The sequence below is a fragment of the Equus caballus genome, chromosome 12 (assembly GCF_041296265.1).
Source record: "Equus caballus isolate H_3958 breed thoroughbred chromosome 12, TB-T2T, whole genome shotgun sequence".
Taxonomy (NCBI): domain Eukaryota; kingdom Metazoa; phylum Chordata; class Mammalia; order Perissodactyla; family Equidae; genus Equus; species Equus caballus.
The window spans coordinates 35,904,573-35,920,388 of record NC_091695.1 but is presented as its reverse complement, the minus strand read 5'-3'; the positions used below and the strand labels follow the sequence as shown (position 1 = coordinate 35,920,388).

General features: G+C 35.0%; 1 protein-coding gene across 1 annotated transcript; it reads right to left on the bottom strand.

The window, feature by feature from the left end:
• Window positions 1-12,025: 12,025 nt before the first annotated feature.
• Window positions 12,026-12,964, bottom strand: LOC138916906 (olfactory receptor 5AN1-like). Its single transcript, XM_070230511.1, has one exon. The coding sequence runs from the start codon at window positions 12,962-12,964 to the stop codon at window positions 12,026-12,028; it is 939 nt and encodes a 312-aa protein (XP_070086612.1).
• Between the last annotated feature and the right edge of the window lie 2,852 nt (window positions 12,965-15,816).

Below are 15,816 nucleotides of genomic sequence, written 5' to 3'. Positions count from 1 at the left end.
AGATTTTTAGGGCCTGAGTTGGCAGGCCAAAACTTAAGAAAATGTGGTCATGGGAGTCCAGGGAGATAGCAACTGGGCACTGAGGGCTTACACTCTACAGAATTTTCTGTGCCGTAGTCAAAGATGGGAGCAGCAGAACAATTCCCATTTAACCAAGACTCGCTGTGAGCAGCAGAATCATCAGATCTTACAAGTCTTTAGGATGAGGATAAATGGAATTCAGTAGCAATTCATTTGTGATTTGACAGCTGAGGATCTGTTGAGGTAACATATTTCACAAGATGCTGCTATGGAGGGAAGTCAAGGACCCGATTCCCCTGTTGCTGTGGTATCATTCAGCCCTCTAGAACTTAGACACAAATGTAGAGAAAAGAAGAAACGATCCTTTAATTGACTAAGCTTTTTTCACAGAGGAGAAATAAGAAGAGTGCAAAGTAGGAATAGTGTGATGGAAACATAATGAAAATTGTATTTCTTGAATTCCTGATTTTGTAGATTGATTTTCAAAACCTGTCACATGCATCATAAGTATTATTTTCCTTCATGTGTATTATAATAGATCAATTCATTATATCCTAATGTATTTAACCTTTTTCTTCATGTAGCATATGGGTTATTTCCAAGTTGTCAATGAATATTTTTGAATATATCTACTCTGAAGCATTTCTACCATCTGAGTCCCTCCCAAATGGTTCCCAATGACCCTAGCTTCCTGGTATTCATAGGCTTGTGTCTAACCCTACAATATTTAATGGGGCTATCCCATGTAACCAAGAATATTGGTCTCCTGTCATAAGCCAGCTCCAACTTGACAGCTATGTGAGAGATCTACTTTGGAAGTGGATCTTTCAGCCTTGATCTAGCTTCAAAGGACTTCAGCTTTGACCATCTACTAGTATGGAACCACATGAGGCTCCCTAAGCCAGAATTACACAGCCAGGTTGCCCCTGAATTTCTGACCCACAGAAAATATATGAGGTAATAAATGAATATTTTTGTTTGAAACCACAAAGTTTGGTAGTAATTTGTTGTGCATCAATAGATAACTAATATACTACAGGAAGAGACCAGTTACTCAAGGAGAGTCACATTTTTGTGATTCTTGGTATAAATTATAGCATTTTTTTCAGAATTAGGAATCTTTCATGTTTAATGACAAAAGGAAAGAACTGAAACTGGTTAAAACAATCAAGTGAATCCATTAGCTCATAAAATTGAAGTCGTCAGAGAAAATTTGATCCTGTGGCTCAAACAATATTATAAATAAATGTCCAATTTCTTCCACAATATCTTCTTTAACTGAGTGTTTTAATTTTGGAGTTTTAGTTTTTTAAATACCCTAATGCTCCCTGCATCACCTTTGTGTCCTCTGAATTCTTTTCCTTTTATTACTCTTTGTTTATTTTAGAGCCTCTGTGTGGTTGTTCTTTGCTGTCCTTTCCCATTGCAAAGTGAGGCACTAAAAAGCAACATTTCAAGCATGGTTTTTCTGGCCAGATATTGTCCTCTGGTGGGGTTTCTGCTGGGCAATCTGGGGAGGACTTCACAATTGCTTTGATGGGCCCCAGCTTTAAGCATCAGGAGATATATATTTTATCTTGGGCGGGTCTTTCTCCAGAAAGGAATTCTCCAGTCTCCTGCCAAAGAGAAATCATCCCAGCTGGGAGTGTTCTGAGAGTTGAATGAGTGAATGCAGTAGGTGTGTGGTGGAAGGAGAGGCTCAAGCAGGGAGAATCTCCTTTTTCACTGTGCGTTTATCTTAATTCCTCTGTTTTTAGCATCCCCCCTTAGATATGTGTGATGACTCTAAGCCCATACTTCTTGGTTCAATTCTCCAGAGAATAAACCTTCAGTCTTCTGTTAGAGCAAGGGAAGGATTAGGAGGGAGGGACAGGAGTTTCTTGGATGCAAAAGCGGGGGAAGGCCTTGTCTAGTAGTCTAATTGTTCTTAGCAGATTTTTTTCAACCAAATATCCAGTTTTAAGCCCCACTCACTGTGCAGGTCCATAATGCCTTCAATTACTGATCCTTATTGAGGTCTTACAAGGGGAAACAACTTGCTGCTTCTTGTTTTTTGCTCTCCACTCTCCCCAGGACCCATGGCTTCCTGATTTCTAGAATCTGAGTTGGTTATTCTTCATAAATCTGCCTCGTAGTTTCCAACCTTTGTTGTCACATTTCCTGTTATCCATATCTTCATGACTTTATAGGTTTTTTCTAAAAAACTTTTATTATCATTTTAGGTGGCCTCCAAGAATGAGCAAGACAAACATTTGGATTCAGCCCACAAGGTTTAACCAAATATCACAACCACATTTTCAAATTTCTTAAACCATTTAATATTTCCACCAGAAATAAGTTACAACATATTATTGCTCATTGTATTGTCCCCGGCATTCATATACTGTAATATTTAAATTATTTCAACATTTATTTTTTACTGATATTTCATTAGGTAGAAAAATTGATTTAACTTCCCTTTATTACCTTTGATATGAAACTTTTTGTATTTATGTTTATATATTTTTAATCATATTTATTTTCATCCTAATTTCTATTTATCTTATCTACTCATAAAAATGTAATTAGCTTATGCTATTATCTTACTACTGTCTATAACCTACTGATTATTCACTATCATATTTTCTAATGTCCCTAAGGCCTTAAATCTGAGTAATAAATATATATACATATAAAAATGTATGTTATTTAATATATGATAAAAGCACATTTTGCTGTCATTCAGAAACTATAATTAGGCCATAGTTTTAAAACTTAAATTGCAGTATGTCAGGGTTGACTGAAAAACTGAGAAATTCTGTATCCCATGAATAAAGTCAAAAATAAATAATTTTGCTTATATATTTTAATAGATCTGAAAAACAGTTTTGTTGAATCACAATTTTGATTAATTTTACTATAAAAGGTCAGTTATTTTTATTTTTTATTTTTTTTGAGGAAGCTAGCCCTGAGCTAACTGCTGCCAATCCTCCTCTTTTTGCTGAGGAAGACTGGCCCTGATCTAACATCCATGCCCATCTTCCTCTACTTCATATGTGGGATGCCTACCACAGTAGGGCATGCCACGTGGTGCCATGTCAGCACCCAGGATCTGAACCAGCGAACCCCAGGGCACCAAAGTGGAATGTGGGCACTTAACTGCTGTGCCACCGGGATGACCTCATAGGTCAGTTATTTTTAAAACAAAAAAGTAAAGCATATTGTCACAATATAATATAGTCTAATATTTAAATAGTCATGATCTCCATGTTTCTCTCAGAAGAAGTCTACTGAGAACTTATCTGTAATGTGAATTATTCATTTTATTTTTGTTAAACACTTTCAGAAACTTTGTTGAAGGTTGGTTCTTGAATTATTGTACCGTACTTACTGACTTAGTAAGAACCAAAATGTTAAGATTTGTGCTAAGACACAAGGTTAATTCATTTGACAAATATTGATTAGGGGCATACAATCTACCAGGAATTATTCAGATACTGGAATATTGAGGGTTCTGGTAAGTGTAAGTGATAGAAGCCAAGATAACTAAGAGTGTGCTGTGAACTAATCTTCCCCTCTTTCTTAAGAACCCAAAACAGACAGGTACATAATGTCACAGAAAGTTTTATTGAAGCAAGACTCCTCCATATCCTACTCTGAACTCATAACAACTCCTAGAAGAGGCAGGCTACCCTTTGAGGGTGGAGAAAAGATATTGTCAAACACAACTTTAAAGAAACATGCTCAGGACATTCAAATGGTCAACAGGTGCATGAAAAGATGTTTGTCATCACTAATCATCAGGGAAATGCAAATCAAAACCACAATGAGATATCACCACACCTGTTAGAATGGCTATCATCAAGAAGAGAAGAGATAACAACTGTTGGTGAAGATATGGAGAAAAGGGAACCCTTGTACACTGTTGATAGGAATGTCAATTGGTTCATTCACTAAGGAAAACAATAAAGAGGTTCCTCAAAAAATTAAGAAATAGAACTAAAAGATTATCCATCAATCCTACTTCTGAATATATACCCAAAGGAGAGGAAAATAGGATATCATAAATATATTTGCACTCCCATGTTTATTGCACCATTATTTGCAATAGCTGAAATATGGAATCACTGTAAGTGCCCATCAATGGATGAATGGATAAAGAAGAAGTGATACACACACACACACACACACACACACAATGCATTATTATTCTGCTATGAAAAAGAAGGAAATCCTTCCATTTGAGACAACATTGAAAGACTGAGTACATTTTACTAAGAGAGAGAACACACACAGAGAAAGATAAACCCTATATGATATCACTTATATGTGGAATCTAAAAAAGCTAAACTTGTAAAAACAAAGAGGAAAATAGTGGATACCAGGGCCTTGGTTGTGGGGGAATATGAGAAAAGTTGTTTAAGGGTACAAATTTGCAACTAGTAGTAAATACGTCCTAGAGATCTAATGAAAAGTACAGTGACTATAGACAACAATATTGCCTTATAATATTCAAACTTAAGAGATTAGATCTTAATTATTCCAAACACATATTAGACATGATAATTATGTGACGTGATAGAGGTGCTAATTATCACTACAAATGCAATAATATCACAATATATAAACATATCAAATCAACATGTTGTAGAATTTAATTTAACACTTGTATATCAAATATATTTTGATTGAAATTTTGTTTTTATTTTGAAAACAGACACAAGCTGAATATCAAAAAACAAAAGGATAAGAAATTAATGGTGAGTTGCCCCCAATTGTAATTGTAAAATAAAAGTAAATGAAATGCAATGACATCATCGTCATGGCAGAGTAAGTTATTCTCTTTGTCTTTCCTTTCTAAGTTACAAACCATTGGAATACCATTGACCAACAGAAGATCCCCTACACAGCATCGCAGGAAAAATAACAGATCCATACCTATATACAACTGAAGGCAGGTGGCCTGGACCCACAGGAGGCAATGGAACCAGAGTAGCAACACCCTCCTCCTCCCTTGGTATCAGTAATCCAGGGAACGGACCCCAGGATGGAAAGTGTAGGATCTCAAATACAATAAGAAGCAGATCAAAACCAAAGTAATCAAAGCTATACCCAATTAAGAATGGTAGTACTATCACAAGTGCCCCAGCAGAGACTTAACTCACCAAATACTGTGAATAACTACAGTAACATGGTACAAGAGAATGAGAAGGAAAACTCTCCAGAAACCAAATTTGAAGTCACAGAAGAATATAATCTAACTGAAAGAGAATTCACAATAGCTCTTCCACAGTAAATCAATGAGTTACAAGAAAACTCAGAAATATCGTTCAATGAGCTCAGGATTAAAAAAATAAACAAAAAACAAACAAATGTTGGAGATGAAGAACACAATTATGAGATTAAAAATAAGTAAGAAAGCATTAAAGATAGAGCAGAACATATGGAGGGGAGAATTAGTGACCTCAAAGATAGAAACTTAGAATTGATTCAGGTGGAGGAAGAGAGAGAATGAAGATTTTAAAAAGTGAAGAAATTCTTCAAGAAATATCTGACTCAATTAGGAAAAGTAACATAAGGATAATAGATATCCCAGGAGGAGAAGAGAGGGGAAAAGGAGAAGAGAGCTTATTCAAAAGAACAGTAGCTGAGATCTTCACAAACCTGAGGAAGTAACTGGACTTACAATTACTTGAAAGCAATAGAACTCCTAATTACATCAAGGCAAAAAGATCTTACCCAAGGCATATAATACCAAAGCTGTCAAAATTCAATGACAAAGAAAAAATATTAAGGGCCACAAGACAGAAGAAAATAACCTACAAAGGAATATTTATCAGGCTTTCAGCAAATTTACAAGTAGAAATCCTACAGGCTAGGAAAGAGTGGAATGATATATTCAAAATACTGAAAGACAAAAACTATCTGCCAAGAATACTCTGTCCAGCAAAATTATCCTTCAGATATGATAGGAAAATAAAAATTTCCCAAACAAGATCTGAGGGAGTTCATCATCACTAGGCCTATTGTAGAAGAAATGATGAAAGGGACCCTCCTACCTGAAACGAAAAGGAAAAATTATACAAAGCTTTGTGCAAAGAGATAAATAGAGAGAAAGAATCAAAATATTGCAGTTCTATATCAGAATAGGTTTGTATAAACAATTATAACACAAAAAATAAAGGGAAAGAAAGCATCAAAAAACAACTATCGATACTTCAATTTGGTCACAAACTCACAACACAGAAAAGAATAACTCATGACAAAAAAAAAACATAGGAAGGCAAGAGGAAAAGGGCTGAACCTGCATAGGCTAATAGAGATAAGAGGCTATCAGAAAAAGTACTATCTCAATTATGAGATCTTTTATACAAATCTCATGGTAACCACAAAACAAAAAATCAGAGTCACAATTCAGAAATAAAGAGGAAACTGAGAGAAACATCACAGAAAAGCACCAAACTGAAACGGCAGAGAGAAATACAAGTAAAAAGAAACAACTTAAACATAAAACAACCAGAAAACAAAAACAAAAGATAAAATGACAGCAGTAAGCCCTCATAAGGCAATAATCCCTCTAAATGAAAATGAATTGATTCACCAATCAAAAAATGCAGAGTGGCTGGATGGATTACAAAAGAAGACCCAACAATATGGTGTCTCCAGGAAACACATCTCAGCTCTAAAGACAAACATAGACTCAGTGTGAAGGGATGGAAGATGATACGCCAAACAAATGGCAAGCAAAATAAAGTGGACAGAGTCATTCTTATATCAGACAAAACAAACATCAAGACAAAAAATATAACAAAAGACAAAGATTGGGATAATATAATGATAAAAGGGACATTCCACCAAGAATACATAACCCTTTTTAACATAAATGCACTTAACGAAGGAGCACCAAAGTACATAAAGCAACTGTTAACAGTCTGAAAGGGAGAACTTGACAGCAACACAGGAATGGTAGAGGATCTTAACACTCCACTTATTTCATTGGATAGGTCATCCAGACAGAAAGTCAACAAGGAAACGATGGCCTCAAATGAAACTCTAGGTCATATGGACTTAATAGATTTATATAGAACATCCCATTCAAAAACAGCAGAATACACATTTTTCTCAAGTGCATATGGAATATTCTCAAAGATAGACCATATGTTGGAAAACAAAGCAAGCCTCAGTGACTTTAAGAAGAATTAAATTGTATCAAAAGCCTTTTCTGACCACAATGCTATGAAATTAGAAATAAACTACAAAAAAGGCCAGAAGTCACAAATATGTGGAAACAAGCAACATGCTACTGAATAACTGTTGAATCAATGAAGAAATCAAAAAATACCTCAGGAGAAATGACAGTAAAACACAGTGTACCAAACCTTATGGGATGCTGTGAAAGCAATACTAAGAGGGAAGTTTACATAACTACAAGCTTATTTCAAGAAACATGAAAAATATAAAATAAACAATTTCAAACTATACCTAAAAGAAGTAGGAAAAGAACAAATGAAGCCCAAAGTCAGTAGAAGGAAGGAAATAATAAAAATCAGAGCAGAAATAAATGAAATAGAGACTAAAAAATCAATAGAAAGGATCAATGAAACTAAGATCTGGTTCTTTGAAAAGTTAAACAGAATTAATAAACCCTTATCCAGACTCAGTAAGGAAAATAGACAGAAGGCTCAAATAAATAAAATCAGAAATAAAAGTGGAGAAATTCCGATGGACACCACAGAAATACAGATTATAAGAGAATACTATGAAAAGCTATATGCCCACAAAACAGGGTAATCTAGAAGAAAGGAATACATTCTTAGAAACATGTAGCCTCCTAAAACTGAATAAAGAAGAAATAGAGAATCTGAATAGAGCAATCACAAATAAAGAGATTGAAACAGTAATAAAAAATCTCCCAAGGAACAAAAGTCCAAGACAGGGAAGTTCTACTGGTGAATTCTACCAAACATTGAAACAAGATTTAATACCTATCCTCAAACTCTTCCAAAAACTTGAAGAAGACAGGATGTATCCTAGCTCATTTTATGAGGCCAAAATTATTCTGATTCCAAAATCAGACAAGGAAAACAAAAAAGGGAACATTACAGGCCAATATTGCTGATGAACATAGATGCAAATCTCCTGAACAAATGTTAGCAAATCAAATACAACAATACATTGGAAGGATCATACACCACTATCAAGTGAGATTTATTCCAGGGACACAGGGATGGGTCAACATCTGAAAATCAATTAATGTGATACACCATATAAACAAAGAAGAACAAGAATCACATGATCATCTCAGTAGATGCAGAGATAGCATTTGACAAGATTCAAAATACATTTATAATAAAAAAAAACTATGAATAAAATGGGTATAGAAGGAAAATAACTCAACATACTAAAGGCCATATATGACATACCCATAGCTATCACCATAGTTAATGGTGAAAAACTCAAAGCTATTTCTCAGAGGACAGTAACAGGAAAAGGATGCGCACTCTTGCCACTCATTCAACATATTAATGGAAGTTTTGGCCAGAGCAATTAGGTAAGAAAAAATAATAAAAAACATGCAAATTGGAGAGCAAGGTGCAAAACTGTCATTATTTGCTGATGACATAAATCAATATATAGAAAATCCTAGCAAATCCACCAAGAATCTGTAAAAAACAATCAACAAATACAATAAAGTTGCAGGGCAAAACATCAACATAGAAAAATCAGTCACATTTCAATATGCTAACAGTGAACTGTCAGAAAGAAAAATCAAGACTACAATAGCAATAAAATATCTAGGAATAAATTTAACCCAGGAAGTAAAAGACTAATACGCTGAAAACTATAAGACATTATTGAAAGAAATCAAAGAAGATATAAAGAAATGGAAAGATATTCCATGTACTTTGAGTGGAAGAGTAAACATAGTAAAAATATCCATATTACCTAAAGCAATCTACAAATTCATTGCAATTCCAATCAGAAACCCAATGACACTCCTCATGGGAATAGAGTAAATAATCCTAAAATCTATATTGAACAAGAAAGGACCCTAAATAGCCAATGCAATCCTAAGAAAAAAGAACAAAGTCAGAGGTATCACACTCACTGAATTCAAAATGTATTGCAAAGCTAGTAATCAAAAGAGCATGGTATTGGCACAAAAACAGATACACAGATCAATGGAAGAGAATTGAGGGCCCAGAAATAAAACCACACAACTATGGACAGCTAATCTTCAACAAAGGAGTAAAGAATGTGCAATGGAGAACATAAAGTCTCTTCAATGAATTGCATTTGAAAAGCTGGACAACAAAATGCAAAGGAATGTAAGCAGGCCATCATATTACACCATATCCAAACATTAACTCAAAATGGATTAAAGGCTTCAATACAAGACCTAAAACCATAAAAGTCCTAGAGGAAAATATAGGCAGTAAGCTCTTTGAAATCGGTATTAGCAGTGCCTTTTTGAATACCATGTCTACTCGGGCAAAGGAGACAAAAGCAAGAATAAACAAATGGGACTGATCAGACTGAAAAACTGCATTGCAAAGAAATTACCAACAAAAGGAAAATATAACTCACCAACTGGGAGAAAATATTTGCAAATCATGTATGAGACAAGGGGGTAATCTGCAAAATATGCAAAAGAACACATACAACTCACCAACTTGGATACAATATTTGCAAATCATGTATGAGACAAGAGGGTAATATGCAAAATATATAAAAGAATGCATACAACTCAACAACAAAAATACAAACAAGCTAATCAAATAATGTGCAGAGGATATGAACGGACATTTTTTTCAAAGAGGATATATGGATGACCAACAGGTATATGAAATGATGTTCAATATCACTAATCATAAGGGAAATGCAAATCAAAACTACAGTAAGATATCACCTTACTCCTGTCACACTATCTATAATTACCAAGACAAAAATAACAAATGTTGGAGAGGATGTGGAGAAAAGGGAACCTCATACATTGCGAGTGGAAATGCAAACTGGTACAGCCATTATGGAAAACAGTATAGAGACTTCTCAAATAATTAAAAATAGAAATACCATATGATCCAACTAGTCCAATCCCGGGTATGTATCCAAAGAACATAAGAACACTAATTCAAAAAGATATATGCACCCATATGTTCATTGCAGCATTATACACAAAAGCCAAGACAGAAGCAACCTAAGTGCCCATCAGTGGATGAATGGATAAAGAAGATGCAGCATATATACACAATGGAACACTACTCAGCTATTAAAGAAGATGAAATTTTACCATTTGCGACAAGATGGATGGACCTTGACTATATTATGTAAGCAAAAAGTCAGACAGAGAAAGTCAAATATCGTAAGATTTCACTCATAAGTGGAAGATACAAGCAGTAACAACAATAAACAAACACAGGGAAATACAGATTAGATCAGCTGTTACCAAAGGGGATGGGTTGTGGGGCAAGGGGTGAAAAGAGTAAAAGGGCACATGAGTACAATGACAAATGGTAACTATTCTTTGGGGGGTGAACATGATGTAGTCTACATATAATTTGAAATGTAATGATGTATACCTGAAATTGATATAATGTTCTAAATCAGCATTACCTCAAAAAAAAAAAATAATAACAAGCCAAAAATAAGAATTCAATGAAACTCTAAGAATAATATGTAAATGTAATGACATGTTTTGTACCAGTTTGTTCAAGTCAGAGCAATCTCGAAAGTCAACATTCAGTGTTGCTACACATCTTTTTTTTAACCTGACCACAACTTTCTCTCCTACTTCACACAGCAAAAACTGTTCAGAGTTGAGAACCTTGCTTGTACCACCATCTATCTCCTTTCCTGGCCCTTGAAGTCTGCCGGAAATATCAGCATTAGAGTAACACAAACCATTCTACTTCATCTATAATATCACCCCAAAAAACCATAAATCTCTAAGACATAAAATGTTGAACAAAATGATAGGAAAGAAAGTATATCAATTTTCCATATTTGCTCTTTGTCTTTGCAATACTGAATATTCAGTAATTCTGTTATTATGATGAGCTGTCACATGTATTCTCACACCAAATAGTTTCAGATGTTTGAGATATGAAAAATGATTTGGTAGTGTGATCCCATTGGCTATGTGAACCAAGGGTAAATTTTCCAGATTGGATGGGGGAGAAAAAGGGAGAGTTGAGTCCCACAATATCAGAAATTGCTATTGGCTGTGACATGGATTTTGAATATCATCTCCCATCAGAAATCCCCACTGGACACTATGTGCAAAAAATTAACTCATCAGATTCATAAATAAATGGCATTGAAGGGACAAGATACTTCCTTCCATTCCTTTTATGATTCAAATCACCTCCTCCTTCCTTAGACTATAGGTGGTATAGACTAGGATGTAATCAAAAATTTATTAGATGATTAGCATTGAAAGAGGCCTTAGACAAACACTAGCTAGGTAAGATTGGTCTTTGCAGTAGGCACAACCAGACCAATTGCACAGGATTGTTTCTGTCCAAAGTCACATCCTTTCTCTTTGTTCCTTCCTATTCTGGTCAGAAACACAAAACAAACATTGGTCACTTCTGTGTCTTAGTCATGCTGCTGCATCAAAATATTTGAGTGACAAAGTTTCTATATCCAAGAGGACCTCTGTCTGTTACCTTTCCTTTCATGTCAGAGTCCTGCAATTGGGCAGGGTTCAATCTCAGAAACTAAAGGAAGCAACAAGTTTTTAAACCTGATGTTTCATAAATGATGGAAAGATTGATATATAAATAAATGATCAATCTACTCCTCATGTAAGCTGATGTTCATGAACCTCTAGGACTTAAAGATATTGTGTTTGCATGGCATTGAGTCACCTATTGGTCCATTTTGGCATATTATTTGTGTCAAATTAAGTCTTCTTTTTCCAAAGGCAGTATGAATTTTGTTATAGTGCATTCTTGTGCATATTATTCTGGGTTAAGGTGATTCTGATAGGATAAATATGTCAAAAATCTCATAATCTGTGACCTCAGCAATACTTTCCCTTCTTTTGCAACCTCTTCAAGGCGTCTTTGATTTCTTTGTTCCTCAGACTATAAATCAAGGGATTCAACATGGGAATCACCACAGTGTAGAAGACTGATGCAAATCTGTCAAAGCTGGAGGAACCGCCAGAGCTGGAACTCAAGTAGACAAAGATACTTGAGGAATAGAAGAGGGTCACTGCTGTCAGGTGAGAAGCACAGGTGCTGAAAGCCTTGGACCTGCCTTTAGCTGAAGTGATCTTCATAATGGAGATGACAATACAGCCATAAGATATCATGATAATTGAGACATTTATTATCCCAAAGATCACTATTAATACCGCAGTCATGAGTTGTACAAAGAAAGTGTCAGTGCAGGACAGGACTAACAGTTGGGGCATGTCACAGAAGAAGTGGTTGATGACATTAGGCCCACAGAATTGGAGCTGAAGCATGGCACACAATTGGGATATAGAACCAGAGAATCCTGCCATATAGGACCCAAGCACCATTTGAACACACAGAGTGGGTGACATGATGGATGAATAGAGAAGTGGGTTACAAATGGCAGCATATCGATCATAAGCCATGGCTGTCATGAGACAAGACTCACTCGGTCCCATGGTTGAAAAGATGAAGTATTGAACAGCACAACCCACAAGGGTGATGGTTTGCTGCTCCTGGAAAAAGTTGGAGAGCATCTTGGGGACTGTGGAGGTCACGTAGCAGATATCAATGAAGGACAGATTATGGAGGAAGAAGTACATGGGTGTGTGGAGATGGAAATCCATCCTTATTAAGATGATGAGACACAGGTTCCAAATCAGAGTCATAATGTACACCAACAGGAATACAACGAAGAGCACTGCTCTGATTCCGGGGAAATCTGAGAATCCCAAGAGGAGGAAATGGGTGATAGCTGTAATATTTCCTCCTTGAGTCATTGGCTTGGTGCTCCTAAAATGAGAAAAGAGTCAAAAGAATGCATTACTGACTCACGTGAAATGACAACATTATAATTCTCACATCTGCCATTTTCTTCCCTTCACTGAGCACTGAAAAATGGAAAACGCTTTACCGTCCTAGAAGAAAGACTACAGTTTCCATCTAATTGTCAAATAGGACCTTCTCAGTGTTTCAGGTTCCCAATTACCTGATGAGGTCTCAGAAAAATTAAAACACATATTTTAAAAATATTAAATATTTATTAAATTAAATATTTAATATAGGACCCCAGAACCATCTGAACACACAGAGTGGGTGACATGATGGATGAATAGAGAAGTGGGTTACAAATGGCAGCATATCAATCATAAACCATGGCTGTCATGAGACAAGACTCACTCAGTCCCACGTTTGGAAGGGTGAAGTATTGAACAGCACAACCCACAAGGGTGATAGTTTGCTACTCCTGGAAGAAGTTGGAGAGTATCTTGGGGGCTGTGGAGGTCACGTAGCAGATATCAATGAACGACACATTATGGAGGAAGAAGTACATGGGTATGTGGAGATGAAATATTAAATATTTTAAAAATTTTCTAAAAAGCAATAGAAACTCTATAATTATATGAGAGAGATCATTGTAAAACTGTAAGATTTTATAGGAATTTTGAAAATTCAATACATAACTGCTGCTTAATAATAGTGAGGTAAAACTGGCATCATTCCAGAATAAACTTGAAATAGCTCTTCTCTCCAAGATCTCATCCAGGTAGATTTTTAAAATTTTCTTCTTTTACACATAAGAAAAATTACCCTGTTTATAATAACTTCTCAAACTTTTTACAAATATATTTAATACAACACCTTCAACATGGCCTGGAAAATTATATCATAATTTATAATCCTGATATTTTCTTGGGGGATAGCATGTATGCCCAATAAAGTTATGAAGTAAGTCTTCTTAGGGAAGTCTTCATATGAACTATTCCTAAGGGAGGCTGGTACAAATATTAGCCCCAACTACTGTATCAATTGTAGGATATTTTGCATCTTAGGAAACAGCATAGTACTGTGGTTAAGGGTTCAGACTTTAGAGTTTTTATTCTGAATGACGTCATCAAGATGGCAAAATAGGTCATGCACTTTGTCACTCATGCCAGAAAAAACTAGCAACTACTCGTAACAACACATCATTTTGAAAATCCTAGAACACGGGGATGAGGCTGAAATATCCCCATGGGCCACAGAGAATGAGAAGAATCCTGTTAGAAAGTTAGAGGAACAGCTACACTCTGACTCCATGGTCCCTCCCCCTGCCAGCACTGATACCAAAGCCAGATAAGGACATTAGAAGAAAAGAAAACTGCAGGTCAATGTCCCTGACCTGTTGAATACAGATTCTAAATTTTCAAAAAAAAATCCTAACAAACAGAATTCAGCAGCATACTAAAAGGATCATACTCCACTATCAAGTAGGATTCATTCTGAGGATGCACAGATGGTTTAGTATACAAAAATTAACAAAAGTGATAGTCACGTTAATAAAATGAAATATAAAAATCATATAATTCTCCATAGATGCACAAAAAGCATTTGACAAAATTCAACATACATTCCTGATAAAAATTCTCAATAAATTAGGTATAAAAGGAACTAAATCGAACTTAATAAAGGCCATATTTAACAAAGTGACATCTAAGATCATACTCAATGGTAAATGGTTGTAAGATTTTTTTCTAAGACCAGGAAGAAGACAAAGATGGCCATTCTCTTTATTCCTAAAACACGACAATAAGCCCTAGCCAACACAATAAAGTCAAAATAATAATAATAAAGCCTCATAAATGGAAATAAAAGATTGAAATTGTGTCTATTTGCAGATGACATGATTTTACGTATAGAAAATCCTAAAATCTTCACTAAAAACTGTTAGATCTAATCAAATAATTCACTAAAGTCCTGGGATACAAAATAAGCATTCTATATACTAACACAAATTGTCTGAAAAAGACATAAAGAACCAATCCCATTTACAATAGCATCAAAAACAATAAGATGTGTAGAAAAAAATTAAACAGGAAGGTGAAAGATCTCTTCACTGAATACTATAAGTCACTGACCAAAGAAATTGAAAAAGGTACAAGTAAATTGAAAGGTATCCCATGTACATGGATTGGAAGAATTAATATTATTAAAAAGTCTATGCTACACAAATCTGCCAATAGACTCAATGCAATCTCTATCAAAATTCCAATGTCATTTTTCACAGAAATAGAACAAACAATCCTAAAATCCCTGTAGAATCACAAAAGACTTCGTATAGACAAAGCAATCTTGAGAAAGAAGAATAAAGCTGGCAAATGTTTCAAACTATGCTACAAAGCCATAGAAATAAAAACAGTATGCCACTGGCATAGAAACAGACACAAAGACCAATGGAACAGGATCAAGACCCCAGAAATAAAACTGTGTATATATGGTCAACTAACATTTGACAAGAGAGCCTAAAATACTCAATGGAAAAAAACAGTTTCTTCAATAAATGATGATGGGAAAATTGGATATTCACATGCAAAAGAATGAAACTAGACCCTGATCTTACATCACTCACAAAAAAAACCTCAAAATGAATGAAGACTTAAGTTTAAGACCTGTAATCATAAGACTCCTTGAGGAAAACATAGGGAAAAAACTTCTGAACATGGATTGGAAATGATGTTTTGGATATCACACCTAAAGCACAAGTGAAATTAAATAATTAAATAAATAAATACATAAGATGGATTATATCAAACTAACAGGCTTCTGCACAGCAAAGAAAATGATAAGCAAAATGAAAAGGTAACCAACAGAA